The sequence below is a fragment of the Neurospora hispaniola genome, assembly GCF_033458365.1.
Source record: "Neurospora hispaniola strain FGSC 10403 chromosome Unknown B0T23scaffold_14, whole genome shotgun sequence".
In the NCBI taxonomy this organism is placed as follows: Eukaryota; Fungi; Ascomycota; class Sordariomycetes; order Sordariales; family Sordariaceae; genus Neurospora; species Neurospora hispaniola.
Window position 1 is genome coordinate 111,745 of NW_026944419.1, and position 15,707 is coordinate 127,451.

The window sequence follows — 15,707 nt, forward strand, 5'->3', positions numbered from 1 at the left end:
ATCGCAAATGCGTGTTAACAACAACCTCCCAACGCCAATGCCCAAAGCAATGCAAATCAGGGACAAGTAATAAGTGGAGAGGGCGACGCGCACGGCAGGTCTATTGCTGCGGTTCTTCTTGGTCATCTTGAGCCGCGCATGTCTTCTTCCCTCTTTGCCTCCCGAGGCATAGTCGGACATCTTCTTGACCGTCTGACCATTGGGAGGTTCGCACCATCACCCGCCATCCGTGGGTTGTAACTCAATGCCGCTGTCCCTATCCTGCGTCTGTTTTCCCCAGGACTGCTGTTGTCTGTTCTGTTCGTTGATAAACTTGGCCGCCAGTCGCGGCATAAGAACGCCGGGTTCCGGCGTGAAAATGCTCTCATCGTCCTCGAGGTCGGTATCGCTAATGGTATCGTCGATGGTATCCGTATCGCCCTCGCCGGCGGCTTCTTCCCTTTCCCGAGCCTCCCGAGCCTCTACCTCTTCAGGGGCAAGGACCCGCCCACCAATCTCAACGTCGCTTGCCTTCACCTGGTACGCCAGCGCACGCTTCCCTTCCTTGATCAGCTCTTCTGTCCAGCCCAAACACCGTTTCAGGCTCTGGTTGATCTTCTGGCTGTCTGATAGCAATTGCTGATGCTTGGATAAATCCAGCCGCAACCTCTCTTCGTCCTTTTCTCGTCGTTCAGCATCGCGAATCGCTTTCGTGGCTGGCGTCATGTCAGCGGAATCCTCCGATCCTGAGAGGTCGTCGTCATCTTCATCTTCCAACTCCTCCGTCAGTGTGTCCCGTTCCCCGTCTTCCGCTCCTAGCTCGCTGCCCTCTTCGCTGAGTGCGTCCAGATCAGCCCCGGCCAAAAGCCCGGCATCAGCTGGAGAGGCGACTAGAGCGGGCCCGACATTTAACCGCCCCGAGCGGGATAGGCGCTTGTAAGCCCGAAGCTCAGCCGTCTGTTTCCGCAGTTGCCGTTCCAAAGTGCGGTTAATCGCCTCAAGACTTGCGTTCGTAATCTGCAAATCCTGGACCTTCCGCTCCCTCCGGGCATTCGCAACAAGGTCTGATATCTCCTTGTCCTGCGGAGATGATTTTGATGGACTGCTTACTGAGCCTCTCCGCGGTTCCCCATCTCCACCGCTCTCCTCCCCTTCTTCTGCTTCATCTTGCTCATCTTCCTCGGCGACAAAGTCCTCGGCAGCCTGGAGAAGTGAGGCGAATCCACCAGAGGCCATATTTTCAGACAAGGAACTGAACGGAGCAGGTACGGATAGAACAGAAGGTGATGGTGCTTCCGAAGGAGGCCGAGAACTATATGGCGTCACGACCCTGGCCACTGCTGGTGGTTCGGCCATGACCAGGCTGCTGGGGCGACTGGGCACCGGTCCACTTGCAGGTCGAGAGGGAAGCTCGTTGAGAGATTTGCGTTTCGTTGATTGCCCATTGATTGTCGCCGTCCCAGGCTGGTCAGCCAGAGACTTGCGTTTCACGGACTCTCGGTTTGAAGGAGCAGCGCTAGCCGAGACAGGGGATCGCGGCGAGTTCATAGCCGATATACTCCCACTCCTTCCGGATGTCTGAGGGGTTAGCTTAACGGGTGATGTGGGTTTGTTAGGATAGTGTGTCTGAGAGAGCACACTTGGCGGCCTGTTTGACGGTGCCCTGGACGCTGTTGATACCACTGACGATGGCCTGGACCGGGTTCTCACCGGAGGCTCCGGATCGGCTGCCCCGTTGGCGTAAATAAACTTGCTCAAAAGTTTGTCCTGTTGTTGCTGGAACGGCGCTCCTAGGGAGGGTAAGGGGGAGGCCGGACCCGGGCTCTCCTTTGGTGGTATTGTGCCTCCATTTGCATAGAAGAAAGAGGAGGATTTGGCCTGTTGGAGAATAGGGGGCCTCCCTTGGGCGGGTGATCTCGGTGCAGCCTCGGAGGCATAGAAGAATTTGGAATCCGGATCTTGTCTGGGGACTCCAACATCGGAAGCTGGACTAAAGGTAACGATGGGTCGTCGAGGGTCGTCGGTCGTTTGTGAGGTTATGAACAAGCTCGATCGCGCATCCCACTGGTCGTTCCGGTCGAGACTTGGGGTAGCGAGAGGGGTCGTAGTGGTGCTGTTGACACGACTTGGTCTCGACGCAGCTCTCGGGGTAACGTTGCCCGCTAGATAGGGCGGCACTGGCGACGCGACATGTTCTCGGTCCCTCGAACTAGTGCTGCTGATTACCGACTCGGGCCTTCGCCTTGTCGTGGAGGCTGAGGAGACGGTGGAGGCGGACGAAACTCGGGCTGTGGTGACCTTTGGAGTAAGGGGTGCCTTGGTGGAGGCTCTTGCGACGGAGGCCGTTTGCGGCTGTCGGGTGGTTGTGGTTGAGGCCCGATCGTAGGGCATTCTGGCGACGGTCGGCGACTGCGTGTTTGACGGTTTGTCCATTCCTGGGTTTAAATTCGAGTGCGCTGCCGCACCATGTTGACTTGCGCGGGCCTTGAGAACGGGGAAGTTCCGGGACGAGGTGGAGGTCGGGGTTGCTGCGCCGGCAGGAGATGCAGCCGAGGAGGGAGTTGGAGTTGCGGTTGCAGTTGCGCGCTTGGTTGCAGCGGAGGAGCTCTTTCCGGTGGTGGTGGTGGTGGTGGTGGTACTGCTACTGCTGCTGCTGGCTTTGCTGCTTGGTCTAGAAGAGGTCGAGATGTGTGCTGTCCGCGCTCCAGAAGGGGTGATGGTGGTGGTCACAATTGCCGCAGGTGGTTGTTTCCTTGTTTTTCTGGCGCCTCCTCGTATGGGATCTTGGTCGGAATCGAGAGTTTGTGGTGACGGCGACGGCACTGGTCGGGGCCTGGAGGCGGGCGAGGGTGAAGGCGACCTGCGATTGTTGTTGTTGTTTATCGTGGGCTTGCCGGGAACTGGAACAGCGAGGGAGACGGGTCTCGGCGGGAGTGGTGAGGTCGAGCGCGAGGTCCCCATGCCGTTGGGACCCCGAGGGGGGAAATGCGCAATGGATTGGGGTCTTGGGGGCATTGCAGGATGTGCTGCCCTGGTGCAGGGTGCGGTGCGAGCGGTAGGCGGGCGACAGGGAGCGCTGAACGCTGTGAACACTAAAACAGACGGGAAGGTCCTCCGGCTACTGGTTGAACCCCCCAACTTGGACTGGGCGACATTGCCAAACACAAGACAAGACAAAACACAGTGAGGTGGTGTATCGTGACACAGATTCGTTGAATGGCTTGTAATCACGGCACAGGATGGAAGGAAGGTTGAGACGGATCGATGGAAACTAAAGAAACACTTTTGGGCAGTCTTCCAGGGTGATTCGTCCTCAGGGTGAAAAGGGATGGATGACAGAAGGAACAGGAGGAGCCCGTTTCTTATTCCATCCATCCTATTTCAGACTTGCAGCAGCCAAGTCAACCTAGTAAGGGTAGAGTATTATTGCAGGAGCACATGGAACATAGGGTAAACCCAGGTGAACAGCCGCCCTTGTTGACCATCCCATCCATTCATTGATCCCTCGATCTGATCGAGTCACTCAGTCACACTCACTCTTTCGTCCCGCCCATGGTCACATCACCTCATCCAGACAACCAACGTGCATTGAAGCTTCAATGACAGCCGTCTCCGAGTCTTCCTTTCTCCAACGTCCACTTCGTTGCTGGGCTTTGCAATACCTAGGTACCCTGCATCCCGCGCTGTCCGTTCCATAAATACACAGACAGACAGATCAATGCTTGGAAACCGAGATGCGGCAGCGGCTCTTTCATTTCGTCTACCGCCGTATAGGGGAAGCCTTCTGTAGGGACTGTTCGGGATCGTTAAAGATCGGAAATTGGCAAAGTGACAATGGGTTTACGGCATTGGTCGCATTTGCATAACAGCGACCCCGCCGCGCCTCGGGGTTTGGGTCGGCCCCACACGTCACCCGACGACTTGGGGCACCGGGCCGGGCACCCTTGTCCCGCCGAACGTCGCTGTATCCGTTCGATGTTACAGGGCGACATCCAATGTGATGGGGTGGTGGGGGTCCTGCCCGGTTCAGTGCATTTCGATTTCGATTCACCATCATTTCATCCCAACTCGGACGAAATCCTTCCCCGGACAGCTGGGGGCACTCAACTGAACCTTGCTTTTTTGCTTTCGGCTCTGCGCCACTGAATCACAAGATCCCACCAGACTTCACTCAGGCTTTCTAATATCTCCCGTCGTCGGCTGACATCCCAACTACACTACACTAAAGCAGACGCTACCGTCGATCACGTAGTACCTATCCAGCCTGCCCCGCGATAGGTATCGCGCCAGTCGCGCTTATCCCCACGACACGGCAGACACAGGAACCTGGCACGCACTCCCCAACATCAGTCGATACAGCCATCAATGCCGCGATAACGTACGACCGACCACCATTCCCCGCATCTACCAACAGTACCTACCTACCTACCCCCGCTACAGCCGCGCAACCCTTCGCCACCATGGCCCTGCTAGGCATTTCCTTGATTGTCGCCTCAGTCGTCCTCCTCGTCTTGCGCCGACCAGAATGGCTTCAACAGTTCTGGACGAGTCTCTACCGTCAAGCATCACAGAACCAGCTTCCCCGTCCACCGCAACGTCCTGTACCACGCATAGAGGAACCCAAGCCAGAGGATGTTGACCAAGTTCACGAGAAAGAGAAGGAAAGGATAGCGGTTCCCAAGGATGTAGTATCTCCTCCACTGCCACCACCCGTGGTAATCCTGGAAAACGGCATCAACGATAGTCCTGGTTCTCCTCGAGACGGGCAGACAACCCCTAAAGCCTCGGCGGTCATCCCCAGCGATGCGGTCCCGGCATTCACCCTCTCTGTTCCCGAACTAGCCCAACAACAACCACAGGTGGGGGAGAAGCCTACGCCGGCCGTGATATCATCAACCTCCAGCACCAGCATGATGATGCCCCCTCCTCCCCTTCCCGCTGCTGCGCGGGGCAGCCTCCCCGCCAACCTTCTCCGCCAACCCGGCACCTCCACCCTCCCCCTCCCTCCATCATCCGGTGGCCGACCGGGCGGTGGTCCCCTCCCGAACCGTGGGCCTCCCTCCTCATCCTCCGGAGGAGGCGGAAGCAGTCTCTTCCCGCCGCCCACCCACAGCACCAAGCCCGCCAAGCCCTCGCGCGCCGTCGTCCTCACCCCCGGCCACTCCCCGCTAGACTGGGCCCGGCTCTCAGGCCACCCGACCGCGGACCTGCGCGGCTTACCCAAGGATACCCCTTATCTGCGCGTGACGCCGAGCTTGCTCAAGAAGATGACGGGCCGCAAGGGCAAGGACGCGTGGATGGTGCTTGGGGGCAGGGTGTACAACATCACGCCTTATATCCCTTTTCACCCGGGCGGTGAGCCGGAGCTGCTCAAGGGCGCGGGGAGGGACGGAACCAAGTTGTTTGGGGAGATCCATCCGTGGGTAAACTATGAGGGTATGCTGGCTGCTTGTTTGGTGGGGATTTACGTTAGTGAGGAGGATGGGGAGGCTGCGGCCGCTGCGGCGAAGAATGGGGGAATTAGTGGGGCTGGAGGAGGAAGTATGGAGGAGATGGATTAGAGGTGTCGAGATGTAATTGAGGCTGTGTGTCAGGGGGGAGGGGGGGGGGGGGGGGGGGGGGGGGGGGAGAGACAGAGACGGAAGCAGAGAAGCTGTGTGTGTTTTGGGGGGTAGTGCCTTTACAACTTTTTTTTAGATAGCGCTGCCTGTTACGGATAGTATAGACCCGCAGACGCGGCTACTTTATAGAAATGATACCCCTAGAGGCAGATAGATAGCCTCATCATGGATGTTTCAGCTCACGGATCCAGAGTTTCTATCTCTTGAAACTAACACCACCCTCAATCATTATCAATATTAGCTTAACTCCTTCGCAATTACAAGTGCTGGGTTCAGAGACTTTTTTGGGGTCCAGAGGTCAACGTAAATTGCATCCTATCTGTAGTGGACACTTGCCGAAACCTATCATACGAAGAGGCGAGACACCATGTCAGGGACATTGAGATGATTGTCACTCCCGTCGGGTTCTTCTCGTGGCTCTACGTGAGAATAAGTCATAGCAAAGCAAGGTTCACAAAGTTTGTGGTAGTGATGATGATGAACAGCGCTGAATTTCTCTAGGTGGCCTGTTATTTTTCATTTTCCTTTCCTGCACACATCCTGGGTATTAGTCCTCCCTCACCTTCACACACGCATGTCTCAGTCTCACTGCAGATACCCCCAGCTCACGCCGTCAGTCGACGCTGATATTACACACACCGATATCGTCCCTTGTAGATCTTCGAGACAATAACTCCGCCGCCCAAGGCTTCTTTCTCACGCCTAACCGCGTCCTCCGGTCGTCCAGTCTCTGCCACTTGGCGAATAGTAGCCTGTATAGCCGACCGTTTATATGCCCCACCTCGGGAAGGAGATACAACGCTCTCCCATGCCTCCTATCGTTTTCGGATCCGTCCTCGAACAAGAAGCCTGTATATCAAGGGAAAGCCTAGCCACAGAGAACAGCAAACCATTACACCAGGAAGTCGCCTTTCTATGACGAGGTCTTCGGTACGTTGGGCGCGTCGGCAGCCGTGGCCGCAGCCTGGGCAGAGTGAGTAGATCCCTTATCGCTGCTGTGGCGCTTCTTCTTCTCCTTGTCCTTCTTCTTGGACTCCTTTTCCTTCTTCAGGTTGGCCTCGGCGACGAGCTGCTCGAAAGCCATGTAGTCGCCTTCTTCCTCAGGAGAGCGTTTAGCCTGTTCGTCATTGTTAGCAAGCTTTCTACGTAATGATCACAAAGAAGCGACTGAGGCCTTACCTTTGAGCAAATTTCACCAATAATCACCAACGCTTCGGCTCTTTCCAGCCGCTTCGCCAGGGGAATTTTCTTGTCGTTCAGTACCGCGTCACAAACATCTCTGAGCACGCTCTGGATCTCGAATTTGCTTCCCCTCCAGGCCGCTGTCAAAATCTTGCCCGTGACTCTCCTCTCATACTCCATCTTTTTCTCCTCAGTCCAGTCCTCGCCACCTAGCTGCTCCATACGAGCCATCTCCTCCATACTCTGCTGGGCGTCAATAGCGCTGCTAATGGTGTTCCATGTGTCCTTGACCATAGTGCCCTTGTCCTTCATGCGGCTCAGGAATCCTCCCATTCCAAAGAACTTTTGGCTGCGTAGCAAAGCGGTGGCCTTGCTGACGTAGGTTTGACCGATGGCGTGGAGAATATCGAGACCGAAAGATTCCATCTTGAGCTCCTCCACCTCCAGGCGCATCTTTTCTTGAAAGGCAGTTGTGACATCCTTGCCCCTGTCGGTTTCGGTCCATATGGAGATACGGTCAAGCAGCTTCTGCGCGAGGGTGTTGACGCGCTCCTCACGGATACGTGCACGCTCCTTCTCGTAAGCGGCGAGTTGTTCGCGCTGTTCCTTGGAAAGACCGCCCTTCTTCTTATCCTTGCCCTTCTTGTTGATGTCGGTGTTGGTCTCCTCAGTTCCGGATAAAACCTCGTCCGCGGGCCTGTCCATCAAGGCCGGGCGAATAGGGATCTGCATGCGGCTCCCACTGCGAAGAGTGGACGAGCCTGAAGGAGGCGCTGGCGAGGGTGATGGGGATGGGGCCTTGGGTGCGGCGGCAGGGGCAGCAGACGCCTCATCCTCGACCACAACCTTGGGGGGAGCAGAAGTGGAGGCGTCTGCGGGAGTGGCGCCAGCAGCGGTCTTGAGGCTTTCCTTGACGGCCTCGTCAGTGCCGGGGAACTCGCCTCCTTCAGCGGCGGCGGCTGCCTCCTCTGCCTCCATTTCGGCCATGCTAATTTCCATGGTGGCAGTCAAGTCCTTCATCAAACTGATCTCGCCAATCCAGTCCACGAAGGCCTCACCACCAAAAATACTTGTGAAGAACTCGGCGGGATCGACGAAGCCCTCGGTGGGCCGGGCAGACTCCTTGCCATACTTGTCGTAGGCTGCGCGTAGGTCAGGATCGGACAGTACTTGGTAGGCCTCACCAATCTGCTGGAATCTTTCGTGAGCGGTAGGATCGTCGGGGTTCTTATCTGTTCAAGGCGAGACAATATTGTCAGTCTAATGTTGTTTGACAAACCAAGTCGCAAAAGGAGTGGTGTCGCAACCTACCGGGATGGTGGACAATGGCGAGCTTGCGATAGGCCTTCTTGATCTCGAGCTCAGTCGCAGTGGGCTTGACGTTCAAGACGTCATAGTAAGCGGTATCGACCACCATGGTGGCGGCAGGCGGAGTCGCAAAAGATGGGACTTTGGAGTGGGTTACAAATTGGTTGTCGTCGAGTTGCGCCGTTGGATGAAAGCAGCGGGTGCGTTTACTTAGGTTGCCTGGTCTCGATGATGGATCGCGATTTGTGGAGGAGTCCGCAGGCGCCGATCAGGGACTTTGAACCACTGAGGCAAAGGGGAAAGAAAAGACCTTCACACGTCCAAGTAAAAGGGAAAAAACCGGAGGTCCCGTGGCAGCGTTGAAGGAACAACTATTGTGAAGGAGAGCCGAGGGCAACAGCAAAGCAAAATTGATTGACTTTGTCTAACTGAGGGAGGACGACAAGGTTCAAATGTGCCAATGGCCCGATAGAAGGTGAGAGATTGTAGATGGAACCTGACGCAGCCCAGTCAAATTACGTTGACGTCGCTCGGTCGGGTTGCGACGCTGGGACTAGGTGCCTACGGCGGGCTGCGGTGCACTGAGGTGTCGGCGCTGTCATTTAAATGCAATGCCACTGGACTTTTGAGGTGCCAATGCGGCTATCTGCTTGCTGACTTGGTTCCGCTCAAGTGTTCCAAGTGGAAGTCGAACATGGAGAATCTTGAGGTCCGAGTTTGAACCCAACTACACAAGCCTGAGTAGGATACAAACCAAATCGGGCCATGTATGGCATGACGGGCCAAGATGGCATCTGCAAAAACTCGAGTCGACCCAAGTAATTAGCGACAGGAAGCCGAGTGCGAAAATTCACGAGGAAACCTGACCCAGGAAGGATCGGAGCCCTCCGTGCCGTCCGTCAGTGGGTGAACATGTCAAAGACGGGGGTACGTACGTAGGTACCTCTACCTACCCAAAGTGGGCTGGCGGGGTTCGTCTGGGCCTGTGATGATCGCGATCCCCTGACGTCGGCCTGCATTTTTCACCGGCCTTTTCCGCTGTTCTGGCCCATGTCAGTCAGTGTGAGGAGCCGACGGTGAGGTGAAAGCCGGGTCTCGGTGAGCAGGTGTGGCCGGTGACCAGAGCCCGCAAATGGATCTCTAGCACCGTCACGGACCCGAGTTTGGACTCGCCGTTACCGCGATAACTTTCCAACACCGTCGAGGCCGGGAAACTCTCATATGTATTGTGCATGTACCAATCAACCACAACACCGTGAATGTACAGTTGGGCGAGCTCCGTATGATACGTGTCCTGCTTTCAACCCCCAAGACGCCCCAAATCATCTTCTTGGCGGCGCATCCTCAACCCTGGCGAGTCTAGTAAACCAAGTATTAATAAAGTCGTCTTCATTTCGTCGCTAATAATTATATGTAAATGATCTGGCCCTTCTCATACCCACTTGTTCCTTTAACTCCGTGCAAAGTGACTCCCAACCAAAAGCAATCAATAACGAAAAACCTCAAAAAAAAAAAAAAAAAGGAAGAAAAAAAACGTCTTTAACCGAACCGCATCACGCCGAGACCCAAGTCCTCAAGAACATCTCTGACGGGAGTTACCGAATCCCCGCTGCCTTCATCCGCTCAAAACACCTCCTATACGCCTCATGGACTTCGGGTATTTCATAGCCGTATTCCATCAACTTGCTTGTTAGCTTGGTTGTATCCAGTTTGCAGTTGCTGCGACCAGCCTTGATCACTTTGGCTTGTTCCTCCATGCTAAAGTTCTTCCACGTAAACGAGGGTCGCACGATATCCCGAAACAAGGTCAAGACCTCGTTGTGCGAGATGGCCCCGGGGTTGGTAAAGTTATAAATGCCCACCTCCCCGTGCTCGGCCAGTAAGATTGAAGCTGGCAAAAGGTCCGTCAAAATGGTATTGCTGTTGGGAATGTCCACCACCCTCTCGTACCGAGAGATCTTGGTCACAAAATTTCGCGGGTGAAGGTCGTCCGATACAGGCATTCGCAGACGCAAGATGAGGCAGTTGTTGTAATGTTTCATTACCTGATCCGGTTGTCAACCTCGTGATTACGACCGTAGGCCAAAAAGTCTCAAGACTTACCTCCTCGACGTGCGCCTTGGTCATGGAATAGAAACTGCCCGCAAAATTGGCCGGGTCCGTCTCCCGAAAGCCAGGGCCATCCCATGGATGAGCATCGTCGTACTGATAGATACAGCCCGTCGCAAACACGGTGATGTGGATGCCTCTTGTAAAGCAGCAGTCCGTCAAGTTGAGTGTCCCCACGACATTGGACCTCATGGTGGCCTCCTTGTTGTCTTCACACCAGTCCACATTGGGTCGTCCGGTACAGCCCGCTGCGTTCAGCACGTATGTCGGATTCACTCTATCGAGCTCCGCTACGACAGCCTCCCGGTCCTCCATACGGATGGTGGTTGAATATACCTCCTTCCCCTGCCTCTCTAGCAACGCCTTTAGGTGGCCCGCAACCCATCCATCACCACCCCAGATGAGAAAGCGGATGGGTCTGTTGCCGTTCGTGATCTCGGTTGTTGCCATGAGGAGGGTAGTTGAGCTGCGGTTTCGATATTGAACCTCGTTGACGAAGGGTAAGATGCAGCGGAACCGAGGACGACAAGAAGGTGAGTCGAGGCAATTAGAGAAACTATGCTCTGGCTTAGCTGATGAGTAGACCTTGAGAGAGCGTCACGGCGTGACTGAACAGACGATTTGTTGGGCTGAGAAACCAAAGTGAGGAAACCAGCTCAGAAGGGGAGGAAGAAAGGGAAGGGAGTAATGTAAAGCATTTCCCAAGAGCCCAGAATTGGAAGTGAAAGCGCGGTCTGGAGAGCTGGCCACATGAAAGGAGGTCAACCGAAAAGGGTACATAGGCTGAAGGTACCCGCTTGGGAACCTACGTAATGGGAATGCCGCTGGTCGGGTTGCATCCCAAGACGTCGAGATTCCCATCATCCACTTGGATGGCTTTTCCCCTTGAACCCTTGAAAAGACGGTAAATCAGAATCTGTCCCGTTGGCCGGGAAACGCGGGGGAGGGGGGAACCACCCCATGGTCTGGAAAAGAAACAAAAAAAAAAAAAAAAAAAAAAAAAAAAAAAAAAAAAAAAAAAAAAAAAAGGACGAGAGCGGCGCGTTGGCGGCCAGCCACTTTTTCCAAAAGTCCATATAGGACCCCTGATGACCTTGTAGGGTCTTGGCCCTAGATGGAAGTTTCAATCTATCAAATCTGGACGTTGATCATGCATCTTGTCTCTCGAAGATAGACTGTTTGTGACGGTGTGATCCATAGCCTCGCTGTCTTATCGAATTGTAACAGTACGTGTACTTGAGGTCCCCGTCGTTGTACCGGTATCGATGTTTGCCAGGGTCCAATTTGTTTTTGCCGTACGGCTGCCAAAGATAAAAGAGTAATCTGATATTGTCGATTCGTTGCATCAGTCTCGTGGCACCTGTACCATAAAACTTCCATAGTACCAGAAATCGTGCTGCCTTCGAGACTGTTCTTTGTTTCAAACACGTGCGAGTTCCTGAACATGTTCATTCAACTCAGCTTGCATTCTGAGCATTCCCGTTCCCGTTCAAAGACATGCCGCAGTCCCGTTGCTACGGGACAGGACGGACGGACCCTTACTCCACTCATCTGGAAGCTCGGAATAAAATCCCCCGCAGACGCCAGACGCACACAAAACTGCAATCAACCCGAAAGTTATTTGCAACTTTTTTTTGCTCTTCACTTTCAACAGATTGGCTGTTCCTACATCCAAGATCCTTCGACATGAGCCAAATTTCAGCAGCTCAACGTCTTTACGTTATTCGACGGACGTTTGAGCACGGATCCTGACATTAGCTCAACCTGCTTAAGCAAGCTTCGAACTTGGAGACAGTTGCCCCTCATTGTGAGCAGCAGCAGCAGCAGCAGCAGCAGCAGCAGCAGCACCAAATCGACGGGAATCTCTAGTGCAAGGCACAGACAGGTAGATGAGGCCCCTGACAGCTTTACACCCTTTGGTGAACCACCATTGACCAATGAGAAACCCTCATTGACTTTGACCGCCCTGTTGGTGCCAAGCGGCGCTGTGGGAGCTCGGACCACATCTCTCCCCTCCGGCGCTTCGCTCGAGGATTTTCTTTCCTTCCGTCCTTTCCCCAGTCCCGCTCTGCACCCGACCCCGACTCCAAATCTGTCCTAATCCCGCTCCAATTCCCCGTCTCTCCTGCCAACCCAACCAACCAACCAGCCCGTCCACCCAACCAACAATTTCAGCACGGTGGCGTCAAGCTTGAAGTGAGCTTCCTCCAGTGACAGCTCAGTCACTGAACTCCCCGGCTCAAGACCCCCCCTTCCCGATCTCGCCAATTCGAACTCGTCCGTTCCCCGGAAGAATTCAAAAGTTTGAGTGGAGTCGCGACAGCCCCGAGAAGAAGCAACCTTTTCTTTTCCCCTCCCATTTGGACTTGGTCGTTTTTTTCCACCACAACACAATAGACTTTTGTATTACTTGTTATCACCCCCTCTCACGTATATTGGAACCTATGATCTTATCTTCAAGTCCTATCGTGTAATTCGGCCTAATCCATCCGGCCACCCGACTGCGCCGAACCCCCTGAGGTATACCTCCACCGCCTTTGCCTTTCTTTGCGCGCATAGTTACAGACACGTTGGGTTGCAAACTCAAAACACAAATCACCACCATGGGCGCGTTTACGAAGGCCGCATATTTCCTCCTCCATCCCAACCAGTTGAGGTCCATCGTGCAATGGTATGCGCCTCCCCTTTCCCCCTCCACCCTCCCGTTGTCTTGGGCCGTCCACATGCTAATTGTAAGACTTGTACAGGAAGGTATGGCATGAGCCCGTTCACAGGCGCGACCCTTCCAAGGAGACCGAGACGGAGAAGGCATGCTTCCGCTATCTCGAACTGACCTCGCGGTCATTCTCCGCCGTCATTCAGGAGCTCAACCCCGAGCTCCTGATGCCCATCTGCCTCTTCTACTTGGTACTTCGTGGCCTTGACACGATCGAGGATGACATGACTATCGATCTCGCCAAGAAGGAGCCCTTACTGCGCGAGTTCGCCGATTTGATGGAGATTGATGGCTGGACCTTTACCGAGAATGGCCCTAACGAGAAGGATCGTGAACTCCTGGTTCACTTTGACGATGTCATTGCAGAGTTGAAGAAGGTCAAGAAGCCTTACTACGACATCATCCGCGAGATCACGGTCAAGATGGGCAACGGTATGGCCGACTATGCCTTGAACGCCGAGCACAACACCAACGGTGTTAACACCATTGAGGAATACGAGCTCTACTGCCATTACGTGGCCGGTTTGGTGGGCGAGGGTCTCACCCGCCTGTTCGTCGAGAGTAATCTCGCCAACCCAGCGCTCCTTGAGCGTATGGAGCTGACGGAGAGCATGGGTCAGTTCCTCCAGAAGACCAACATTATCCGTGACATCCACGAGGACTACGTCGACAAGCGACGATTCTGGCCCAAGACAATTTGGAGCAAGTATGTCAACACATGGGACGACATGTTCAAACCGGAGAACCGGGAAAAGGCGCTCCAGTGCAGTTCGGAGATGGTCCTCAATGCGCTCAAGCACACCGAGGATTGTTTGTTCTACATGGCCGGTATGCGCGACCAGAGTGTGTTCAACTTCGTCGCTATTCCCCAGGCTATGGCCATCGCAACATTAGAACTCGTCTTCCGCAACCCAGCCATCTTTGAGAGAAACGTCAAGATCACCAAGGGTGACGCCTGCCAGCTCATGATGGAGTCGACTCAGAATCTCCGCGTAGTGTGCGAGGTGTTCCGCAGATACGCGAGGAGGATACACAAGAAGAACGATCCAAGAGATCCCAATTACCTGGCAATCAGCGTCCAATGCGGAAAGGTAAGGATTGTCATCCGCATCTTCCTTTTCGAGTCTAAGCTGACAAAAACCTCTACAGATCGAGCAATTCATCGAGTCCATCTTCCCCACCCAAGACCCCAAGAAAATCGCACTCGCTCAGGCCCAAAATTCCAACCAAGCAGCGGCAAACACCACGGACAATGGTGACACCACCTTCCTGGTCTTGTCCATGATTGGTGTCCTGTTCGTTATGGGCGGTCTTATGGTGGGTATTTCTGTTCGTCACCACAACCTCCGCGTGGTCGGCTTGCTCGTTCACATGCTAACAGCTGTATAGATTGGAGCCGCGTGGCTCATGGGTGCTCGATTCGACATGGCCTACGAAGACATCACAGCAAGAGTCGGCACACTGGTTAATGGGGCCGCTGCTGTCTCGAGTGCCACAGTATCCAGCATCCCCACAACGGTGGTGCATCAGGAGTTGTAATGCATCAGCCATCAATTCGATCAACACCCTTTAATGACCGGCGCCTGATCGGATCTTTCGACACCACACACAGACGACCAACGATAGATCGGTTTAAGCCAGCATGTAATATCTCATGTGATATTGAATTAGCGATGACTTTCGTATGATCACGAGGCGAGTACCTTCTTGCGCGGGCGATATAAAGGTAATTTTCTGGTTTGGGAGACGCGGCAAGCCGGGCGTTCGTGGTCGGGGAAGGGGTACGGCGATGCCCCTTTTATGTTCCCCTACCCAGCCCCTGATGAAAGATCAGTGTGCCTCGTGGCCTGGGTTTCGAGGAACGACAACTACTAACATTGTTTTAATAAACGACCATTGAACCTTCTTTCCCCCGCTCCGTTCATCTACCTCTGAGGAGATCTGAGAATGGGCAGTCAGTCTCAAATGATTGCTGCCCTTCCTTCAATCATTGACATGAACCTGTACACGCAGAAACTAGCACGGATGTCAAATTGCAATCTAGTCGCGTTCCCTCTTAATGAGAGAACCATCAATGGCTATGGTTGTGCCGAAGATGTGCTGAAATTAAACCTCACCCTGCAAGTAGCCTGGTATCCGGGCACGTCGTCATCAGGGACTCACTGTCTACGGCAAGGAGTCTGTTGCCGGCGGATTGCGTACATTTTATCGTTCCACCTTGATCCTATGACTATTACCCTTCAAGAATAAAATAAAAGATTGACTCGTACCTCTTAATATGCGCTCAAACATCTCAATCAAAGCAGTGAAGTGAAGAGTCCATGTGCTACCTAGTGCACGATGTTCCATGACTCGAAGGAGTGAATGTACAGCCAGTACGTGACACAAGTCAAATAATTTACCCCAATGCAAGTCGGGACGGGCAAGAAAGCCATTAAGATTACCCAACGGCGATAGGCGCTACAAGCTGACAGACAACTGACTGGTTTCAGTTGTTTGTTACATTATTGCTTTGTACTCACCGTCCGGGCCGGTACCTGCGTGGCTGTTTCACCACAAGCATCCCTTTCTACCGGCTTGTACCTGCCTGGGACGCAACTAGCGGCAGAACTGAAGTAGAGAAAGCAGGGCGCGTCTTGATATATGTAATTTCGGGACACCCTACAACGACGGGACGCATGCATATCTATGTATATGCTATGCATAAATAAATCTCACCGGGATTGTTGGGATAGGTAGTAGAAAGTGCGAGTGAGAGGTACTGAGGTGGGTGTTGTGGGTTTGCGATCAAG

General features: G+C 54.1%; 5 protein-coding genes across 5 annotated transcripts; 2 read left to right on the plus strand and 3 right to left on the minus strand.

The window, feature by feature from the left end:
- Positions 1 to 71: 71 nt before the first annotated feature.
- Positions 72 to 3,533, minus strand: B0T23DRAFT_437189 (uncharacterized protein; the record flags this gene model as incomplete). Its single annotated transcript, XM_062840612.1, has 2 exons — positions 72 to 3,355; positions 3,517 to 3,533. 2 exons carry the CDS (start codon positions 3,531 to 3,533, stop codon positions 217 to 219), a joined length of 3,156 nt encoding a protein of 1,051 aa, XP_062687746.1. The 3' UTR covers positions 72 to 216.
- A 508-nt stretch (positions 3,534 to 4,041) lies between these two features.
- B0T23DRAFT_391212 (uncharacterized protein) lies at positions 4,042 to 5,575 on the plus strand. The gene has a single exon (XM_062837923.1). It carries the CDS (start codon positions 4,440 to 4,442, stop codon positions 5,538 to 5,540), a length of 1,101 nt encoding a protein of 366 aa, XP_062687747.1. The 5' UTR covers positions 4,042 to 4,439; the 3' UTR covers positions 5,541 to 5,575.
- A 732-nt stretch (positions 5,576 to 6,307) lies between these two features.
- B0T23DRAFT_56753 (X-domain of DnaJ-containing-domain-containing protein) lies at positions 6,308 to 8,465 on the minus strand. The gene is made up of 3 exons (XM_062841473.1): positions 8,094 to 8,465; positions 6,780 to 8,014; positions 6,308 to 6,717 (listed from the first exon to the last, which is right to left on the minus strand). Exons 1-3 carry the CDS (start codon positions 8,197 to 8,199, stop codon positions 6,514 to 6,516), a joined length of 1,545 nt encoding a protein of 514 aa, XP_062687748.1. The 5' UTR covers positions 8,200 to 8,465; the 3' UTR covers positions 6,308 to 6,513.
- A 1,124-nt stretch (positions 8,466 to 9,589) lies between these two features.
- On the minus strand, positions 9,590 to 10,826 carry B0T23DRAFT_56767 (uncharacterized protein). Its single transcript, XM_062841474.1, has 2 exons — positions 10,194 to 10,826; positions 9,590 to 10,135 (listed from the first exon to the last, which is right to left on the minus strand). The coding sequence occupies exons 1-2, from the start codon at positions 10,647 to 10,649 to the stop codon at positions 9,686 to 9,688; spliced, it is 906 nt and encodes a 301-aa protein (XP_062687749.1). The 5' UTR covers positions 10,650 to 10,826; the 3' UTR covers positions 9,590 to 9,685.
- Positions 10,827 to 12,802: 1,976 nt separating this feature from the next.
- On the plus strand, positions 12,803 to 14,454 carry B0T23DRAFT_433443 (isoprenoid synthase domain-containing protein; the record flags this gene model as incomplete). Its single annotated transcript, XM_062840448.1, has 4 exons — positions 12,803 to 12,870; positions 12,947 to 14,006; positions 14,065 to 14,244; positions 14,305 to 14,454. The coding sequence occupies 4 exons, from the start codon at positions 12,803 to 12,805 to the stop codon at positions 14,452 to 14,454; spliced, it is 1,458 nt and encodes a 485-aa protein (XP_062687750.1).
- Between the last annotated feature and the right edge of the window lie 1,253 nt (positions 14,455 to 15,707).